A 19,027-nucleotide genomic window follows, 5' to 3' on the forward strand; every position below is an offset into this window, starting at 1 on the left:
CTCACATGTTTCCTTTCGGCATTCACCGGTGAAACTTGCAGAAATGCAGGACCGTTACAGTTGATTGCTGTGGTTGTTTCGATTACTGTCCCTGTAGCTCTGCTGTAGACCCTACAGACTTGCCCTGTTTCAGGAAAGAGAAATAGCTGCTCTAGAGCAATTCAGAGTTGGGAGACCTGTGAGTGCCTCTGGCTGTTGGAGACTACAGGGGGAGTTGGTGGGTGGGTGGGATGGATGGAAATAGTCCCTGCCACTAACATGGCAACTATTACATAGTTGTAGGGGGAAAATAATGCATCTCTGATGCTTTGAGAGTATCACATAGTGACATAATAACAGACTGTGGTAATGAGCAACCACCTTGAGGTGGGAAGCAGAATTAAGAGATTCCAGACTCTTAACACTGCTTCTTGACCTAAATGTCTGAGTATTTGCAATTAACATAGCTTTCTGATAAATTACAGAGAGGCCTGTAAACGATTACGAACAGGAATATCTACAATCAGAAAGAGGTGTTACAGAGGTAGGGTCATCTACCTCATACTCTCAGTAGTGTTGTAGAGAGAGCTCAGGGAGATTGGTACTTAGGGAAAGGGATGCCAGAGACCACTGGCAGCATGCATACCTACCCTGTAATCAGTCTCCTAAGCTGCAGGGACGTGCAGCTGTAGAGGCAAACACAGATTTGACAAAGTATCTTAGCTAGACAACAGCTTAAATTGCACCACAGCTGCTAGGCTGTAATTAATTACACCATTTAGATGGAAGTCCAACTTCTTTAACTTTCTCAGAGTCGTAAGTTCATCACTTCAGGAGGATGCCCTTTATAATCAATTCTCCAAAATACATGGGATGGGAGAGTGGTAAACAGTGTAATTGCTCTAATTTCTGTCCTTTTGCCAATAAATGAACCTTGGCTGCTGCTTGAGGTCTTCTTTCTCTATGCCTTTTCCTTATGAGGTATCTTTCTGGCAGCTGTTTTCCCATGACTGCCAGATCCAATTATCTTTCTAAGTTAATGATGTTTGTTTATTTCTTCATTTAGAAGCTATGGGTGAATTCTTTAGGGGTAAGTCGTATTATAAACTCAACATTTTAACAGTGTCAAGCCATAAGATAGTGAGTTCCCCACCCCTCATCTCTGACGAGTTAAGTGGGAGGGATGGGAGCTCTGAAACCAACACTTAGATAGGAATAACTCTTGTTAAATAAAAACAAAACAAAAATATCAAGATTTACTGTTAGTGCCCTTTGTGCCACCTGCTTTGTGAAGCACAGGAGATCAAAGGACCGTAGTTCCTCTTCTCTAGTCTGTTAGATGCTCTGAGAAAAACTGTGCATCTCGGAGATACTCTTTTAAGAGCAGATCAAGGTACTCGTCCTGCCCCTAATGATTTTTGAGAGTGATTATCTTAGCAAACAGTCTGCAGGTCAGGGCTCTGCTAGAGTGCAATTTTTCCTCCCGTTGTTACCACCGTACTAATGAATGTTTGCTGAATGTACAGTTAGGACTTTGCAAACATCTATGGTTCATCCAAATGCAGATGAAGCCTTTTTGTGGCTCATCTAAAGGAGGAGCGTACAAGCCTTTGTGGGATGCCATCTCCTTTCAGTAGGCTTCCAGTTGTGCAAGTTAATTGAATTGCTGTCTGTGACCTCTTCCCTGCCAGACTGTAGCTGCATGGGTTGTAGTGCTTTTTGTATCTCTGTCACGTTGAGATGCACAAGCTGGCCGATCATTGCCATCGGAGGTACTGCATCATGTTTCAAAGCGTGATACTAAGTTTCTGTAGCGAACTTGCCTGCTGTAATGCTAACACAGATGCCCGTTATGCCTCAAGCTCCTTCCTTTTGTCAGTTGTGCAAGTTTGGCTTCTGTTATGGCAAGTTATCTGCCAGCTTCCACTGAAAATTCATTCTAGTCTTGAAGCTCTTTTCCCTTTTATTTATTTACTTCAGATCTAGCCTGCGCATTCTTGTGCTCTAAGGGAATAGGAATGCTGTATAGTGGAGCTGGAAAACTTTTCTTAACTTCGGTTAGACACACAGCAACTTTCAAGGTGCTGAGGTGACAAATGGGTAAAAGACTGGGCTAGAAGCTGGCATGTGCTACAACAAAAGATGCATTTGTTCCATGCAATCTTTCCTTTTATACACAGAAAAGACTTGACATCAAGCCTTAGCAATGTTACTTAGTTTTGTGTTTTTTTAAGTCTGCATTGATTTTTCTTTTCATGGATGAAAAGCTTTCCACATAGTCCTAAGCTTATTTATTCAGTTACTGTCCACTTTCAGGTGTTGCTCCTGCACTGGGACACTGGGAATCAAATGCAGTTGTTATCCTAAAGCTACTCTCCTCCCCTGCCACCCCCCCCAAAAAAAAAAAAAAAAAAAGTTAGAGTTAGGGTAGAAATCACTCTTTGCCAAAATAAAAATATAAGTCAGGAAAGCCAACTCAACTATTTAATTAAGTCTCTAATGGACTGCTAGCCACAGCATGTCATGTTCCTTTGCTTTCCATACTCCTGCAGTCCTTGCATGGATAGTGCTCTTAAGGCTTAGTCCCACTTTCTCACAAATGGATTTCTGTATGCTTCTATGAATGTGAGATCTTTAAGTTTTGCAGTCTTGGGCTTCTCAGCCTAGTAGCTGACTTCTTTTTTTAATTACTGCTTAACTGAGTTGTATATTTTTTCCCCAACACAGGTTTTTCAGTGAGGTCCCAGTAGTGTAATCTCGACTTAAAAACCTAGAATTGCAGGAACTGTCAGTATCAGGGGGAAAGTCTGACCTAAGAGTGAGCAGAGTATCTCATTTTAATCTCAGCTGTAGCCAAGTTCTGCCTCTTTCACTCTTTGTCTAGCAAGCAACCTGACCCATATGTCTACAGAGATTTCAAGTTACCCAATTTTTAGTGAAATCTGTAAGACATGGGGCAGAGGGTATTTTCAAATAAGCATTTGAAATAGGTTTATAGAAATTGCAGCACTTCAGTCTTTAAGCATTTTATTAAATGCTTAAAGATCAATAACAGGAGAACATGGAGCAAGAAGCCACCTTCTGCTGCTGTATTATCATCTTCTGGGCCTGAGCACAGACCTCAAAGTCTTATGATGTGGTTACTTTCTTCATCCCTTCATACCGCCTACTAGGTACTGTGCAATTACTTTCTCTCGAGACAGAAATTGCTTGTATAATTAACTTGGCTAAGAGGGAATACTGCATGTGCCATACTCTTTGGAGTGACAGGGCAGGGGATGTTTATTCCTTTCCTCTACGGTTGCATATGCTGTAAGCTTGCCTACGTCCTGGCCCCAGTCCCAGCTATTACTCACTTCCCTCGAGGGAGGGGGTATGTTATGCCTGAAAGATGATAGCCTGAATAAAGTTGGATCCCCCTTGCTGGGGGAATACACTGAACCTTGCAGCTGACTGTCCTTTATTAACCCAGCATTTGTCTGAGGAGTCCTGGTGAGGTCATTAGTCTGGAAGGTCACTACAGTGCTTAAGCAGAATTGCTTTTCTGGCCAGGAAAGGAGGCTGGATCATATGCTGAAGAGTGGAATAGTGGAAGGAGAGGCTTGTGTTAACCCTTAGGATGATCAACTCAAGACAGACAGACATGTTGTTTCATCCACTGGCTTTTTTCCTTACAGCCTGGCAGATGGCTGTTGAGGAGGAAAAGATGAGTTTTAACCTTTGCTGCACAGCCACATACATACTTCTTACTCTCTGGCAACTGCCTTTTTGCATACAGACGTGCTTACCTGGTCACATGCTTGATGGAGAATGAGGGTTCTTCCGTGTCCTTTTTCCATAATATTGCAAAAGTACAGGACGTCTATACTTAATCTGTCTGATACCATCACTCAAGGCTGTGGTTTTGTCTTCTAAACTGACTGACAAAGGGAACGCTTAAATCAGAAAGAAAGACAGTACAGACATCTTGTTTTCTCTGCACAAGCTGAGAGCAGTACAGAGGGAATTTTATTGTCTAAGTGTCAAAGGAAGCAGGAAGAAGTATCAACATGAGGGCTATGGGGAGTGCAATAAGAACTAACTCTAAATAAGGGTTCTGTGCTGGCTACATAAAGACACAGAACCACACTGATTAATTACAAAAAGACACACATGATATAATTTTAAAAGAAAGAAACCTTCCATTTCTTAGTTAGTTCTGAGCTGTACCAGTGATAAAGATGTCAATGGTTTGAAGCACCCTATCAGTGCTAGAGTAGAATACTGATGTGCATGGAAGGGGACCACTCTGGTCCCACTAGCACCATCTCAACCCTGACCTGGAGTGAAACTCTGCTCTGCAGAGATCACAGGGGATTCAGTAGCCTTCTGGGCCTAAATTGAGTTGCTTTTGAGCAGACAGGGCCAGGGCATCACTGAAGGAGAGTGGTTGGTGATACAGGTAAACACCTGCTCAGAAAACAGACAAGAATAGTAAATTCCCTAAGGAGTTCAGCTTGGTTGCAGAAGGACCATATCCACCTTGCTCTGGCAGAGCGAAAACCAAGCTAGAATAGCACTTGCTTTCTTAGGTTAAGTTATAAACTCCATAATGAAGATCTTAATGTTGACAGGACAACAGTGTAAGACCACTAGAATACACGGTGTTATTTCACCTACTTACACACACAGTACGCGTGGGACACAGGGCATGCCCTGCTCGTGTCTGGCACCTGATCATTGGGGCTGCTTTAAACACTTGACTTAGAAAGAGCAAGTGGTTAAAGCAGCCACCTAAAGTAATTAGCCAGAACCACTGGAGCAGGGTAAAGCCCATCTAATCCAGACTCTTGCCCTTTGGCAACAATAGGATTCTTCTGTTCATTATGGTTTCTTAAAATCTGCAATTTTAAGGACAGTCATGTTTCAGTCTATACAACACCACACGTGAGCCCACCTTAAGGGGCAGGCACCTGGTTAAGGCTTTCACCTGAAATACTTAAAAATAATTAAAAAAAATCATGTTAAACAGGAAACAGCAACACAGCTACTGTATGAACACAAACTATGTTTCAACCACAGTTCTGGAGTCATTTATTCTGGTAGGCATCCAAGCATACTCTGTACTGACCCATACAGTGGCACACAGGTGAAATAGTCATAGTTAACTAAATAAAAGCACTCCACTCCCAGCTAAAACACTTGCTAACATACCTTAACTTCCTAAAGACTCATTTAGCTCATCACATTAGAATTAAAAAAAAAAAAAAGCTAGTGTGTCACAGGCTGATGGAGTCTTGATCCTACTTCTCAGTATATATTGATGCCAGTGTGACACCACAGCAGAAAGTTCTTGGTTTTACTCACTGATGCTTTTATCCATTCAAAAAATTACAATTGGCCAGCTATCAAGGGACTTGTCTACATAAAATATAAAGAGAAATTATTTATTTCAAGGTTTATGTTACATTTAAAATAGTTTTGCTAGTAGTAGGCCAGCATTTGTTGAAGTCGAGTCTTTCAAAGCTGACCTAGACTTCACATACAACATAGGCAGTGTCTATCCATTCTCAGTGCATGGTCACTGTTCCCTTGCAAGGGGTTCAGAGGGACTTGTACTGCAGAACAGACATCAGATGAGACGTACTGAATAGTGGAAGTTTACAGGCCAGAGCTACGTGAGCAATCATGTTAATATTTAACTTTAAATAATTAATAGGACTCCTCAAGAGCCATCTTTTTTGTCCTGCTGGCACTATGGAGTACAAGATACCCCCTACTTATTTTCATTCCTTCTCTGTAGCTGTCAGGACTGCAAAAGTGAGAAAGACATGCCTTCAGCCTTTCCTCTTACAGTTAAAGGCAGACAGACCAGAAGCCAGGCTAGCTGGATGAGGGAGCTGAAGTGCAAAAGCAGGGTTCATTTTTCATTGTACCCACAAGTTCCTTAGGGCATAAAACTGGATTGCACTAATTCTGTATCACAGGGGAATAGTCTTGTTTGTTAGCAATGAAGCTAAGCTTTGTATTGATGCTATTCATCTCGTTATAGAGCTGGGGGGGGGAGAAAATTGGTCATTTTCCATTTCTTTGCACCATCTATTAAACTGGGGATACTGAGACAGTAAGGGGCAGAACTTCTTCCACACGGAGAAATAGAAGAAGGCTTGAAATAGTAACCCTAGCAGAGGGCTCTGCTCCTGTGTCCATCTTAAGAAGTCAATACCAGATGCATAAGAAGAATTAAATGCCTCCTAATGTACACAGTTGTGCAACTAAATCTCAAAAGAGGATATTCTTGTCTGGCTACAGGTGGTGACTGCTGAGGATGTGGATTAAGAAACCTTGAACTCTACCTGTCATTCATTCCTTAAACATCCACTTCCTTTGGTTTTCTAAACTATTGGCCTCAGTTACATCCTGCAGGAAAGTGCTTAATTACCAGGTCAAACAAAGCATTTTGTTTTAAGCCATTCTGCTCTGCTGATCCAACACTGTTCAACATCCCTTTTGCCCTGCTCTTAAAAAAGCATCATTAGCATGCAGCTGACCCCTCAGTTACCCCATCTTTTTTGAAGTCTTCTCTCACCCAACACACTTCTCCTCTGCAGCTAAAAAGGCTCAGGTCTGTCCAGTTATTGAATGTGCTCTGTATGAAGCTACTAATTATTCTCAAGAGTTTTCCAATTGCTCTGATTTAACTAACCAAAGTCATGGTGAGGATGCATCCCAGTTTCAAATAAGTGACTATTACATTTTTTTCCCCCCTAGATTTCATCCACTTTAATAAAGCCTGACATGCAGTCTCCTTTGCTGCTTGCGTTTATTATATGATTCACAGTGGCACCTGAACTTTCAGTCTGCTGCATAGCAAACAGTACACAAAGGCAGTTTTTGGCTTCCAAGTCACCTCTATTAGTTAAAGTTAGCTGCGGTACCTTTACAGCTAACAACATATTTAGTGTCTGGATACTAACAATGATCATTTACAGCCACAAAATTGATCAGAGGATGCATTCAAATGGCTGCTTGGCTTGCTACTGACATCTAATTTCAAATTATTGCATGTAGCTGGAGCGCAAGGGAGGGGACAGGTGTTGTACTGCACTGTGGAAATAAGCTTCTTCTTTTGCAATTACCTTGTCTTAGGTAGCCTAACTTGCTGTTGATCTCCCTTTGGATTGTCCTCCTAGTCATGCAGCATAGCCGAAAACTAATGACAACTAAGAGAGCTTGAAAGGATAGACTGCATGGCATGGATATAACTCCATGGATATGACAATTAGGGATTTACAATTAGGAACTTGTAAGGCCTCATTTAAATCGCTTGTGGGTGGTGCTTCAGTGATTAATACTGCTTTAACTCAACAGAAGAGATGATTTGTGTGGGGATAGGAGCCCATTCTCCACCACCAAAATAGCACTGCTTATATGAGTATGGCACAGCTATACCACAACAAAAAGTACTGACGGAGCTAAGCTCCATCATGTTTCTAACAAGTCCACAAGAAAGCATAAGCCCAGTTCTAACAAAATTAAATACTTAGTATTTCAGAAAGCTCAGCTCCTTGTCCGTGTTGTTATAAAACAAGACTTAGTTTCCTTCCAGGACACCAACTCCCAGGCTCAATTTTTGCATCCCCTGGATCCATGTGTCCAGATCACTTCGAGGCCACACTGTTCTGATTTTGGCAACCCCAGTGTCCAAGCCCTAGGCCTCAAAAGAGAGGCCTGACAACACTCCAGATTTCTGACAAGCATTACACAGCTTAATCAGTAGTACAACACTCCTATGAAAAGAAGGGTAGGCAGAATCAAGGCTGTAACCAGGTGGAGAGGCCCTGCCCAGCCATTTGGGGAAGGCTAGTGTAAGTGGTGCTGTTAAATACTGCAGCAATTGGAAGAGCCAGAACACAAGCACAGCTCTGGGACTGGGAGGGGGAATAACTTTCAGGAGTCTCCAGGCTGAAGTGGTAGGAAGGCAATCTCCTTGAGCAGGGCTTCCCACCAACAGGTGCCTGTAACTCTAGCACTACCATCAGCGAGAGAGGAGAAAGACCCTTGCGGAAAGGAAAAATGCTTGTAAAACCTGTTCAGATCATTAAATCCTTTTTAGCTATTCACTCTTAAAACTTATACCTTGGTGACTGAAATGTCTTCCACGAGCTTTCACAGTAGCAATCACTAGAAATTAATAGAAGACCGATGAAGGGATGACTCAAAGTTCAGGCTACCAACCATCCCGTGCCTCCCTCTGCCTCCACTGCTGATTGATGTCTCTGTGCCTGTTTTCACGTGGCAATGGCATGGGCATATCCTGACCCACTTTACCACAAAAGGACATATTGCAACAGCTCCTCAGCATCACAATGGGTGAAGAGGATTGTCATCCCACCATCTACCATCTCAGAGTCAATGAAATGCATTGAAATAAGCAGGATCAAACATACAAGATATGATTACCCCAGATGAGAGGCCCTTGCATGATCAATACATCAGGCTGAGCAAATTCTGCCTTCTCACAAGAGCAATGCTAAACAAAGCGTGCAGAATGACAAAACCAGGAATTTTTGCACAAGACGCAGGGGCCATCCCATTCCAGCATCACTCCTCCCTCAGCCCTGTGGGCCTTGCATGGGCTCAAGACTCCTGTGCAGACAGGGAAGAAGTACTGTTGACGAGATGCTTCATCTATGTGCTGTCAACCCAAAAAATTCGATAACAAGTTCGCTGATCCCACTCACTTCCTATTCTCCCTGCAGCACACTCCCACAAATGTACAGATCTTTTTATTTCTTTTTTAAAAAAATACTTGTTTCAGTGAATTAAGATGGACACCTCTCCCAGAAACAGGCAGGTGAACCCTACGGGACCCATGGGATCCAGCTCTGGGACTGGCCCACTCGGAAGTACCTGGGAAGACCAGCACTCTGTTCCATTCCTGCTCCCCTATCCCCTTTGTCAGAATTGGTGCAGGTCCCAATTGTGGCCAGCAAGAAGTCTGTGGAGCCAGGCACACAAGGCACAGCTCTCTTCACACACGGATTTGGTACCCGTTGAGGTCTGGCATGGCTTTGGAATCAGTAGGCTTCTTCTCACCAGACGGCCTGCGAGCAAAGAGGTTAAGAACTATTAATAAATAGCACAGGAGAAGCATACAGGAAAGCTTCAGATTTATCCTATGCTACTGAAGGCAAGATTATTCTTTAACCTTCAGTAACTTTCTCAGCAATCTTCACAGGAAGAAAACTCAGGTTAGGAGGAACACACCAGTATCCCAGACCATTTTCAAGAAAACAGTCTAATTTGTGGAATCTTTTTGGGGCACAGGTCTGTGAGCTATCCAAACTCAGACCCCTAGGCAAGGATAAATACCAGGTACCACAATCACTGTCTATTTAAGCAGCCTTTCTCCTCCCCACCTAAACAAAACAACAACCACCAAACACACACACAAACAGAAATAAACAACAACAACAAAAAACAATGGCCACCCAAGCAGTGATAAACTCAGAAAGACAGAGACTACAAAAGAACTGCTAATGCAGGTCTGAGAAGTCTTCCCTGTTAAAAAGAACCCCAGTAAGTCATCAGAAAGATCCCCAAAAAAACAAACCAAAACAAATAAGAAAACCCAGCAAGGCAGTCTGTCAAAAAAACAAAACAGAACAAAAAGAAAGCCACCAAAAAGCAGATGCTCTGGATAAGTCTCAAGACCAGCAGCCCCACGCACCGTCGGTCCCCACGGCTGTTGCGCCGATGCGGACTGGCCTGACCTCTTTGCGGGGAGGAGACATCTTTCTTTCTGTCCTTGGTAGGAGATGGTGGCCCTGTTCCTTTGCCAATCTACCAAAAAAAAAAAAAGGAGTACCATGAGCAGAAAAACTATAGTAGTAGTAACTGGAAAACACGAAGCTTAGCAACTATTAATTAAATGGGAATAAAAGACAAAAAAGCAAGGCAAGTGAATCAAATATACAAAAGCCAGAAAACAGAAAAAAAAAGCTACAATCACAGCTACAGCTCCAAGGAGCATATACAGTGCAAGGTATCACAACAGCAGTACTGTGTGTGTGCCCATTAGTTAACCAGCCTGACAACAAAGCAGAAGAGCCTCCAATTCACCCTCCACTCCACCACCTGCCACTGCCCCCTGCCATTCACTCCACCAGCATGCCACAGGCCACGCAAGACAGCGGATGCTGCAGCAAATTACTACTCCACCCTCGCTGCTCACCTTCAGCCTCATGTCACGGGCATGCCTCTCAAGGTCTTTGCGGAAGTCTTCCCGGCTTAGTTTGTCTAGATCCAGGATGGAGTGCTTCCACTCGATCTGCTCCACGCTGTGTGGGTCGTGGGACACACAGTGGCCCAGCTTCACCTTTTTGAGTGTGTGCCAGCAGCGGCGATACGCCTCTTCGAAGTCAAAGATGAGTTCGCTTAGTGTGCGGAAGACGGGTGCTTTGTACATGAGCTCCTCACGTCGGCTGATGCCCAGTGCCCCATAGCGGCCCCCAAAGTTCACCCCCAGCACAATGTGTCGGAAGTAGTTCCCTGAGAAGTGGGTTTTGAAGCTGATGGGGAAACGGTCCAGCGTGGTCATGTTGTTGGTGAGGTAACTGACAGCAGCCACTATTCAGGAAACAACCAGTGATACCACTTGTGTGGCAAGATACTTCCTGCCTGCTCCAAACCCTGCCAGCGTGCTCAGCACACTCACCACTGATTCAGGCATCACATTGACAGGGTTTGTTCTCCAAATCAACAGTCCAGCTCATTGCAAGCTGTCCTGCTTTCATGGGGAAATCAGGCAGTCAACAATGGGGAGTTAATTTCCAGGCAATTTTGTGACGCAGAAGTTGCAATACTAACACGTTTAGCGTGCTATATTCCGTAGTGACCTAGCTGCAATACTGTAGCATTATTCATCAGGTTGTTTTAATCTGTTTTACTAGCTGTTAATTTCAACTAGAAACTGAGGAACCTCCAGGACAAAGTACTCATCAGACCACTCTTCTGAACCACTCGCCATCTATGCCCCTCCAGGTGGTCTTGCCACTGTCCACCAACAAACTATAGCCCAAGTGACGTAGGTAATGCCTGGAAGGTAGCTGGGAAAGATGTATTCTTTAAGAAGGCACAAGCCAAGAATTAATAAAGGTATTGCCTAAGCTGACAGGCAAGAAACCTGCATGTTAGACATAATACTGAGGCGACATACACCATAATTAGATGTTGGGGAGGATCCCTAATTTATCTTAGTGTAGAACACGTGCAGGCAACGCTGCAGTAAGGGAACAATGTTACCTACAAAGGACCTCCTGAACTAACTCTACCTAGTATTTTTGCCCCCTTTATGTGTTCCTTAGATCCTTCCTTTCTCTTTTACTTGCTTCCAGAGTTTTCCAGAACAGCACCACCCTTCTTAGGGAGGGAAGAACAACTCTGAAGAACTAGTTTGGCTATTTCAGGGGATTGCTTGGATTTGGATTTTATTCGCAGGAGTTTTAGGGAGAACTGGGAAGGGAAAACGGGTGTGGGGCTAGATGACAATATTATCAGCAGTCTTGAAGCATCATAAGAGAGCAGAGGAGAAAATGCAGGGATGGGCAGGCATGCACATTTCCAAGAGGAAAGGATACATTCCCAGGATCACAGCTTCCAGGCATTTGATTGGCAGGGCCTCTTTGGTCATTTCTTTGGCCAGATCCATCAGCCTGTGGAATGGGACAAGGGAAGGACAAGGAGAGTTAGGAGGCTTGCACTATGCAAGTATGGCCAGTTCAGCCCTTTTGCAGTATATATGCAGGGTGGGTTTCCAGGAGAGGCAAAGGCCCATTGAGGACAGGGAACAGGTGTGCATCTTCCTTAGGAAGCTATGAAATCCAAACCCGCTCTCCACCACTTACTGTCACTGCTTACAAGTTGCTCCTTCAGTGAGTTGCAACAAAGCTGCCTATGTGGCCAACCTTGTTCTCAGGGAGACAACAGCTCTCAGCTTAGTAAGTTCTGGATGGACACCTATGTGACCACAAGCAGCTCAAAGGACTAAGGGCCGACAACATTTGCCTCACAAGGCTCAAGGGCAGTGAAGGCCTCTTCTCTGGCATCACACAACCCTGCTCTCCATTCAGCAAGTACTGCGGAGGAGACAATGCACTGACTACAACACAAGACATCTGGGGTCACATAAACCTATTGAGTAGACCAAGAGTAAGAAGCCAGTCTTGAGAGAGTCTCAGTACGCTGGCTGATAAAACCAATGAACATCTGGTGCTTATCTCCAGGAGCTTATCAGGTGCAGTTCTCCGAAGTCTGCAGTCAGAATTCCCCTCCTCCTTCAAAGTATAAACTCTTCAGTTTATACTGCAGGAGTTTTGCAAGCCTAGATACTGCAAAGGCACTCACAAGTACTACCAAGTTAGCCCTGTAAAGATGCTTGGCTTTTATAAGGCTCATTTAGGGCAGGACCTAGCTTCAGAATCCATCAAGTTCATGTCGTTATATTGCAATTAAAAGCAGGCAGAATCTGTACATCTTTGAAATACAGTTCGGTTATTTTACTGGATTTACTGATTCATGACAACAAAACCTACCCTTGTCCTTGAGACAGGCCAGACGCAGCTCTGTCCAGCCGGACCCCAGGCAACAGACAATGAAGTCAGCTAAAGCAGGATAGAGCTGCAGCACTGAAAGCACTGACTGTCATCTAACCTTGGCCAGTGGGTACAGCAGGGCCCTAATGTTTTAAAGCAAGGATTAATGTGGCAGAGGCTGCCAGCACTTACCCAGTCAGAGGTCTGCTCTTCTTAATCTCAAAGAATTGTGTCCCAGTGTGATTGTACCTGGAGGCAAGACGTTAAGGGCTTGACAGCTTGGAAAGGAGAGTTTGAAGAAAAGCTCTCTGAAGAACCTTATTTACTTACTATTCTCACAGCAGAGTTGGGATGCTACAAATACAACACCGAAGCAAGAAAGTTCCTTCCTCTCTATCCTGCATTTCTCCCATTTATAGTCCCTCCTTACTCCTGTATTTCTTTCTTGTCTATTTTTCTCTCCCTCCTCACTGTATACATGTTTCCACTCCGTTTCCCAGAAGTCCATGGTGACAGCCCATACAGAGGGGCTGGATGCCACAGATGCACAAAAGCAGGGTTGCCAACTCTTCTTTAAGACAGCTACAGAGACAAGTGCTCGAGTAGGATGACCCGAGAGGCAGTTTTCCCTCCACCACAGCTCACCTATGCCTTAACAGTGAGGTGACACACTGCAGTCCGTCTGAGACCCGGCTCTCGGTGTCTCAGATATGTAATAAGGTAACAGTAAAGGATACTGAAGCTCCCTGATGTAGCGCTGTACAGCTTCCAGGCGCTCAGGGATGGGGGTGGACGGCTGGAACGCAGGCACACTCGGTATGGGAATCTGAAATGGGGACCAGAACATAAATCACCACTTCCAAACCTCTCCTGCTTCTCGCTGAACTCAGTGTCATGTAGTTACACAGAGCATGTTCCTCTAAAACCAGCCCCTTTTTGCTGCCTGAAGTGGCCACACCAGGTAGATTTATGTTCCCATACTGATAACTGGGCATGGATTCAGAAATTGGCAACACCACTGAGCTGTCAGAGAAACCGCGTGAAAGGGTCCGACTCTTCGGCAGCATCACCAGGGAAGAATTAGATAAATTAAGTGACAAGGCAAAACGTGAGACAGCAATGCCATCAACCAAGAGAGCTCGAGCTCATTTGAGTATGCAAACCGGAAGGCACAAAACAAAAACAAGGAGGAGACAGAGGGAGGCAAAAGGTGAGAATGAATTTCCCCAAAGCCGCTGGAGCATGGAACAGGCTTGTAAGCAAGGGCTTACAAGTCCCTTACTGCCTCCTGGCACCTCGGGTGAGTTGGCACTGACTAAGACACAGGCTTGACAGCATAACGACTCCCCACCTTCAGTGTCTGTTGTCTCGAATTACGTAGTCAGAGAATGACTTCCGAAAGTCCACCATTCAGACTGCTGTCCTGTTCTGAGGCCTCAGCCTTATGGGCCCAGTCCAATTTTCCTCTCCATTTGCTCCACATGGGATAACTGCAGCTTTGTCGGCAGCTGAGAAAATGTGTCTAAGGAAGGAGAAAAGTCCTGTCTGCTCAGCTACAGTGGACAGGCAAGCTTGGATGGCAGACAGCCCTGACGACACACTCATTCAACAAATATAATGGAAAAGGCACAAATTTGGTGCTACTGACGGGCTTGGAGACAGAAGCCGGCATCTTCCCTCTGAAGGATAGCTCCTGCCTTTCACACACCCATCTGATACCGGACTGCAGCTTTCCACAGCACTTTGCTTTTTAGCATTTCAGTTCCTGCTCAGACTTCCCCCAGAGATGGGTTATCCCCCACCTAAGAAAGAGTGAGTCAGAGCCAGCTCTTCCCTTGGGGCCTTCCACTCCGCTGTGCACTGTTGGCTGCAGAGTTGTAGCCAGCAGCACTGCTTAGCCACTCATCACCTTCCACAGGCATTTCTGCGGCCACTCATTTCCATACCATCTTCCCCTGCCCTGGGTTGGCAGAGGTGGCCAGTGAACCAGGCCGCCTGAACCAGCTGAAAGCCGAGCCAGCGAGCATGGCTAGGTTTCAGTCTGAGCTGTTCCCCGACCTGCTTTGCCACATGGCCACACACTGCTCGTGCCAGCACAGCACAGGGGCCAGGGACTGGCCCTGCCTCTGGAAACTGTAACCTGTAATTGTTTTTTCAAGCTATCTCCAAACACCATCAGCGAGTAAACACTGAGTGCTCAGTCTCCTGTCAATCTTCTCTCCCCCATGTTTTTAATCCTTTTCTTTTTTGGGGAAACAAAATAGCATCATTTGGCCACTGGTACCCATTTTCCCAGCACTTTACCTGTTATTTCCAATGCCTTATTTCTGTACCCTGCCTGGAGCAAGGGGAGGCACTAGCAGAAAATGGCACAAGAGCAGGAGCAGATATGAAACTGGGTTTGTTCAGCCACAGCCGGAGCAGGGAAGGCTCCAGAGAGCAGAGCAGGGATGGAGCCGTCTCTGGAACTGTGCGAGCTGAGTCAGTTTGGATGCTGTGAGCTGATACACTGAGTCATAGGAAATCATTTCCAGGCAGAAACAATGAGAGAGGTATCAAGCAGGACAGCCTGACTATTTAACTTCGTTTCATTTCTTCACGGTGGAGACTTTCATGCTTTTTGAGTGGAAGCAGACTGATGGAGTTCATGTTGACAGCACAACTAATGACTCTGGTCAGGTACTCCTCCATTTACTACTGCAACCCCCCAGATCTCCTGTTCCTTAAAGGACCGCGTAACACTGACACAGCGCAATGGCAACCAGTTCAGCAGGGGACTAGTTAATGCCGAAGAGCCGCCTGCACCTCAAGTAATTAAACTGATGAAAGTACAGCGTGCTCACTCTCTCTCTCCCAGATCTGGGCCTGCAGCCCAGACTGGGCTACAGTTTCTTTTGCATCAGGTCTACAGCATTTTACTGGGGCAAGAGAAGAGAGGAATAAAGTCTCCATCCCTCAAACCCACACCGATGGGATTGGACACGCTAACACATTATTCTTGCCAGCACTATCCACTGCATATCTCAGAAGGGCTATAAATACTAGGCAGTCCTCACAATCCTCCAGAAATCAAAGAAGAATTACTTTGGAAGAGAAACGAGGGAAAATCACATCTATTTTGCTTTCCCTTTAGTTGCACTGAAAGCTGGAGAGAGAGTTAGGAAGAGAGCCCAGATTTCCCAGAGCACATACCTCTGCCAGGCTTAGCAGACTGCTTGAACATGTCTTTAGTCCCTCATCACTTGTGTGGAGAGGCGCATCACACCCCAATCCTAGATTCATGCATGCGGCCGGGCTGGCCGTATGCGTAAGACTGGGACTCCAATTTCAGAAAGGGGATCCAGAGAACAAGAGATTTCACGTACCAAATGGGACATACTGTACATGAGACAAGACAGATAGGACAGAGGAAAGAAGCTCCACCCTTATCCATATCACAGAGGTATGTTTTTGGCCAGCCCGTTTAGCAACAGCTTCTGTTATGGTGCTTTTATGTATCTGAACTCCTCCCTAATTTCCCTTTTGTAAGCCACATGGGAACAATACCAATCCCAGTTGTTAGCCTGACTAAGAAATTGGATTTTTTGCTTCTCCATCTATACCCGTTAGATGCAATACTTCCTGTCTTTGCCCTCCTAACTGCCGCATTTAAAATCCAGCCTTTCTTAATGAGGCAAGTGCACATCATTTTGTGTTTCCTTGTGCAGCTCCAAGCAAAGCAATACCACACCTTGTAGCTAGAAAGGAAACAACCTACAAGAGGCTGGCACTCTCAAGCTCTGCATGCATGGCCAGTCGACTACATCCTGCCAACCTGGCTCAGCTTGCTTGGTGGATACCCCAAACCTACCAGAAGGATACCTTGGACCCCTGAGAGATCTCTGAGCTCTCAACAACTCAGTGAAAGACACAACCCCTGCAGCTGATCTGTGAACACTTCTATGTCTGATCACAGCCTCGTGCCATCATCATTTTATGGCATTAAGTTTAATTTATGGACAACTCTTTAAAGAGTTACTTTCCCCAACAGCCAATACTGGCCACTCTTCAAGGCAAAAATTTGGAACTAGGCAAACCGCAGTCCGACTCCAACACCTAAAGACGTATTTGCCTTCTAGCATGTGGAGAGTGTTCAGCCTTTCAGAGGAGCTGGCCCTGCAGAGTACACTCACTGCTCTTAATTCTCATCTGTTGCATCAGCCATGCAAAGAAACTTAATGGCACAGAGATGCATAGTGATATAAGCAAACCTCAAAGATAAAAATACACCCCTAGAGGGGAAAGGAGCTAGGATAACAGCTCATTCATCCTGGCTGTTTCCTGCATCCAGCATCCTCTCATCTGTACGCCTGGTGAGCTCGGGCATGGCATCTCAGATTGCAGAGCACCGACTAGAGTTCATAGATCTGTTTCCCAGAGGTGCTAGCAGATACACACACACAAAAATAGACAGACTAATGTCATGTTATTCCAGAGGAGCTCATACTGCTTATGTCCCCTAACCGTAACCATCTGGCACTAAGACTGTATAAGACAGCTAAGTGAGAACAAAAGCAGAAGTACTTCACATTAAGACCCAAAGCAGAGACTGAACACAGTACTTCCCTCCCCTCATGCACCATTCGCTTGTTTGTGAGCTTCTTTTCTTCCCTTTCCCCTACCAAACCAGCCCTTTGGGTCAGGAAATTAAGTACTGCATGTTCTGACTGATCAGAAACATGCTTTCAGCCTTCACCCAGGCTCAGGACAGTCTGAGGAGAAGGAAATCTGAAAGGGAAAGAAAAGTCTTGTGGGGTTAGAAGAGGGACCATAATCAGGATTCAAGATTTGTTCTGGGTGCTGCCACATAACTGCACGGCACAAAGGAACTCAGATCACACACTTCTCCAGAGTTCCTTGTGGAAAGCGGTACTGATTGCCTGTGCGCTGTATAACAGCATGGTTTTGCTTACTTCAGTTTTCCATCCCAAGGAATTAAGTCCTTGCAATAAAAAGCCTGAGCAGAAAATCCTTCATCCTTTTGTATTTGAATTTCCTCTAATAGCATGATGGGAATACTCCCCTAGCTGGTCAGTGGAGTGACACACCAAGTGTTTGCAGTGCCTTTTGTTCACAGGATGCCAATGGAAAGGGGAGCTTTTTCTCCAGCTGAGGTGCAACAGCAGACAGCAGCTATCGCAAGCATTCACATGCAAATGATTCAGTCCGGCACAAGGTTGGGAGAAACGATCATCGGTTCCTCTTTTCATAGAGTTCTCCACAGCAAGGCCAGGGATACGCTCGGAAACCACATCTGGCCCTACACCAGCAACAGGCTCTGTGAGCGTTAGATAACTCCTCTTACAACTCCTGGGCGTGAAGGGTCCCTTTTCCCACAGACACGGTTCTGTGCAAGAATTCCGCCGGCAAACGGTTCCCAAACCCGGGTTCTTCTGGTTCAACGCCTCACCTCCCTTCTCACCTCAAGGATTTGGACTCGAGCCTCACTCCCTCACTCCCTCACCACCTAGCCGGCCCCCCGCTTCAGGGCAGCCCCATGCGCGCTACCTGACGGCCAGGCCCCGCGACAGGCGGCTGCTCCGTCAGCACACAGCCCCGTGGGCAGGGCACGGCCCCGAAGGGCCTCGGTCACCGCCCGCGGGAGCCCCCCGGGGCCCTGCCCCGAGCCTCTGCTCCCTTTGTGCGCCCAGCGGGGCCCGGGCCGGGCCGGCCGCCGCCTGGGGGTCCCCGCGGGCTCTCACCTTGGGCAGATCGGCGGCGCCCCGGATCCTCTGCGCCACCCGCTCGCCCTCGGGGTGGATCCTGGCCACATGCCGCCACATCCGCTCCCAGGTGGGCTCGTCCACCGGCAGCCCGCCGCGGTTCACGAAGAACGGCACGCCGCCGTCGCGCAGATCCTCCTCGCCCTCCTCCTCCTGCTCCTCCTCCCGCGCCGCCGCCGCCGCGTCGCCGGCCGGGGGGGCGCCTGGCGGCGGCCGCGGCCCCGCCGCCCCCCGGCATCGGCATCGGCATCGCCGCCGCCCGCTCTCAGCGCCCGCCGCCCGCCGCCGGCCCGCCGGGGGCCGCGCCCCGCATGGCCCGGCCGGGGGGCGGGACCGGCACCTCCCCCGGCGCAGCCTCGCCGCCGGGCGGATCACAACGCGGGGGTTCGGCGGGGCGGCGCCGGGAGCCGCTGCCGGCCGCCCGCTCGCATCGGGCCGCGGCGGGGCTGGGGGCGGAGGGGGCCGGGCCTGCCGCCTGGGCGCCCCCGCCGCGCCGCCCTCCCGAGCGCGCCGCGGGGCGGGCGGAGACAGCGGCCGCCCCCCCGGCCGGTGCTGCCGCTGCATGCGGGGTAACAAAGCCGCCGCGCCCCGGCGGGGCCGGGCAGGGACCGGCCCCGCTCCGCCCAGCCCCGCCTCGCCCCCGGCAGCTCTCGGGGCTGGCCGGCCGGCCGGCCGGGCTGCTGCTGCCGCTTGCCGCTGCCCGCGGGCGAT

At 47.1% G+C, this 19,027-nt stretch overlaps 1 protein-coding gene across 1 annotated transcript; it reads right to left on the reverse strand.

Moving 5' to 3' along the window:
- Positions 1–3,946: 3,946 nt before the first annotated feature.
- VASH1 (vasohibin 1) lies at positions 3,947–18,560 on the reverse strand. Its single transcript, XM_040559077.1, is given in 8 exon segments — positions 3,947–9,065; positions 9,692–9,804; positions 10,196–10,577; positions 11,601–11,675; positions 12,747–12,803; positions 13,292–13,380; positions 18,296–18,517; positions 18,519–18,560. Coding segments are annotated over 8 exon segments (1,053 nt in total). The 3' UTR covers positions 3,947–8,992.
- Between the last annotated feature and the right edge of the window lie 467 nt (positions 18,561–19,027).

This window comes from Cygnus olor, chromosome 5 (assembly GCF_009769625.2).
Source record: "Cygnus olor isolate bCygOlo1 chromosome 5, bCygOlo1.pri.v2, whole genome shotgun sequence".
In the NCBI taxonomy this organism is placed as follows: domain Eukaryota; kingdom Metazoa; phylum Chordata; class Aves; order Anseriformes; family Anatidae; genus Cygnus; species Cygnus olor.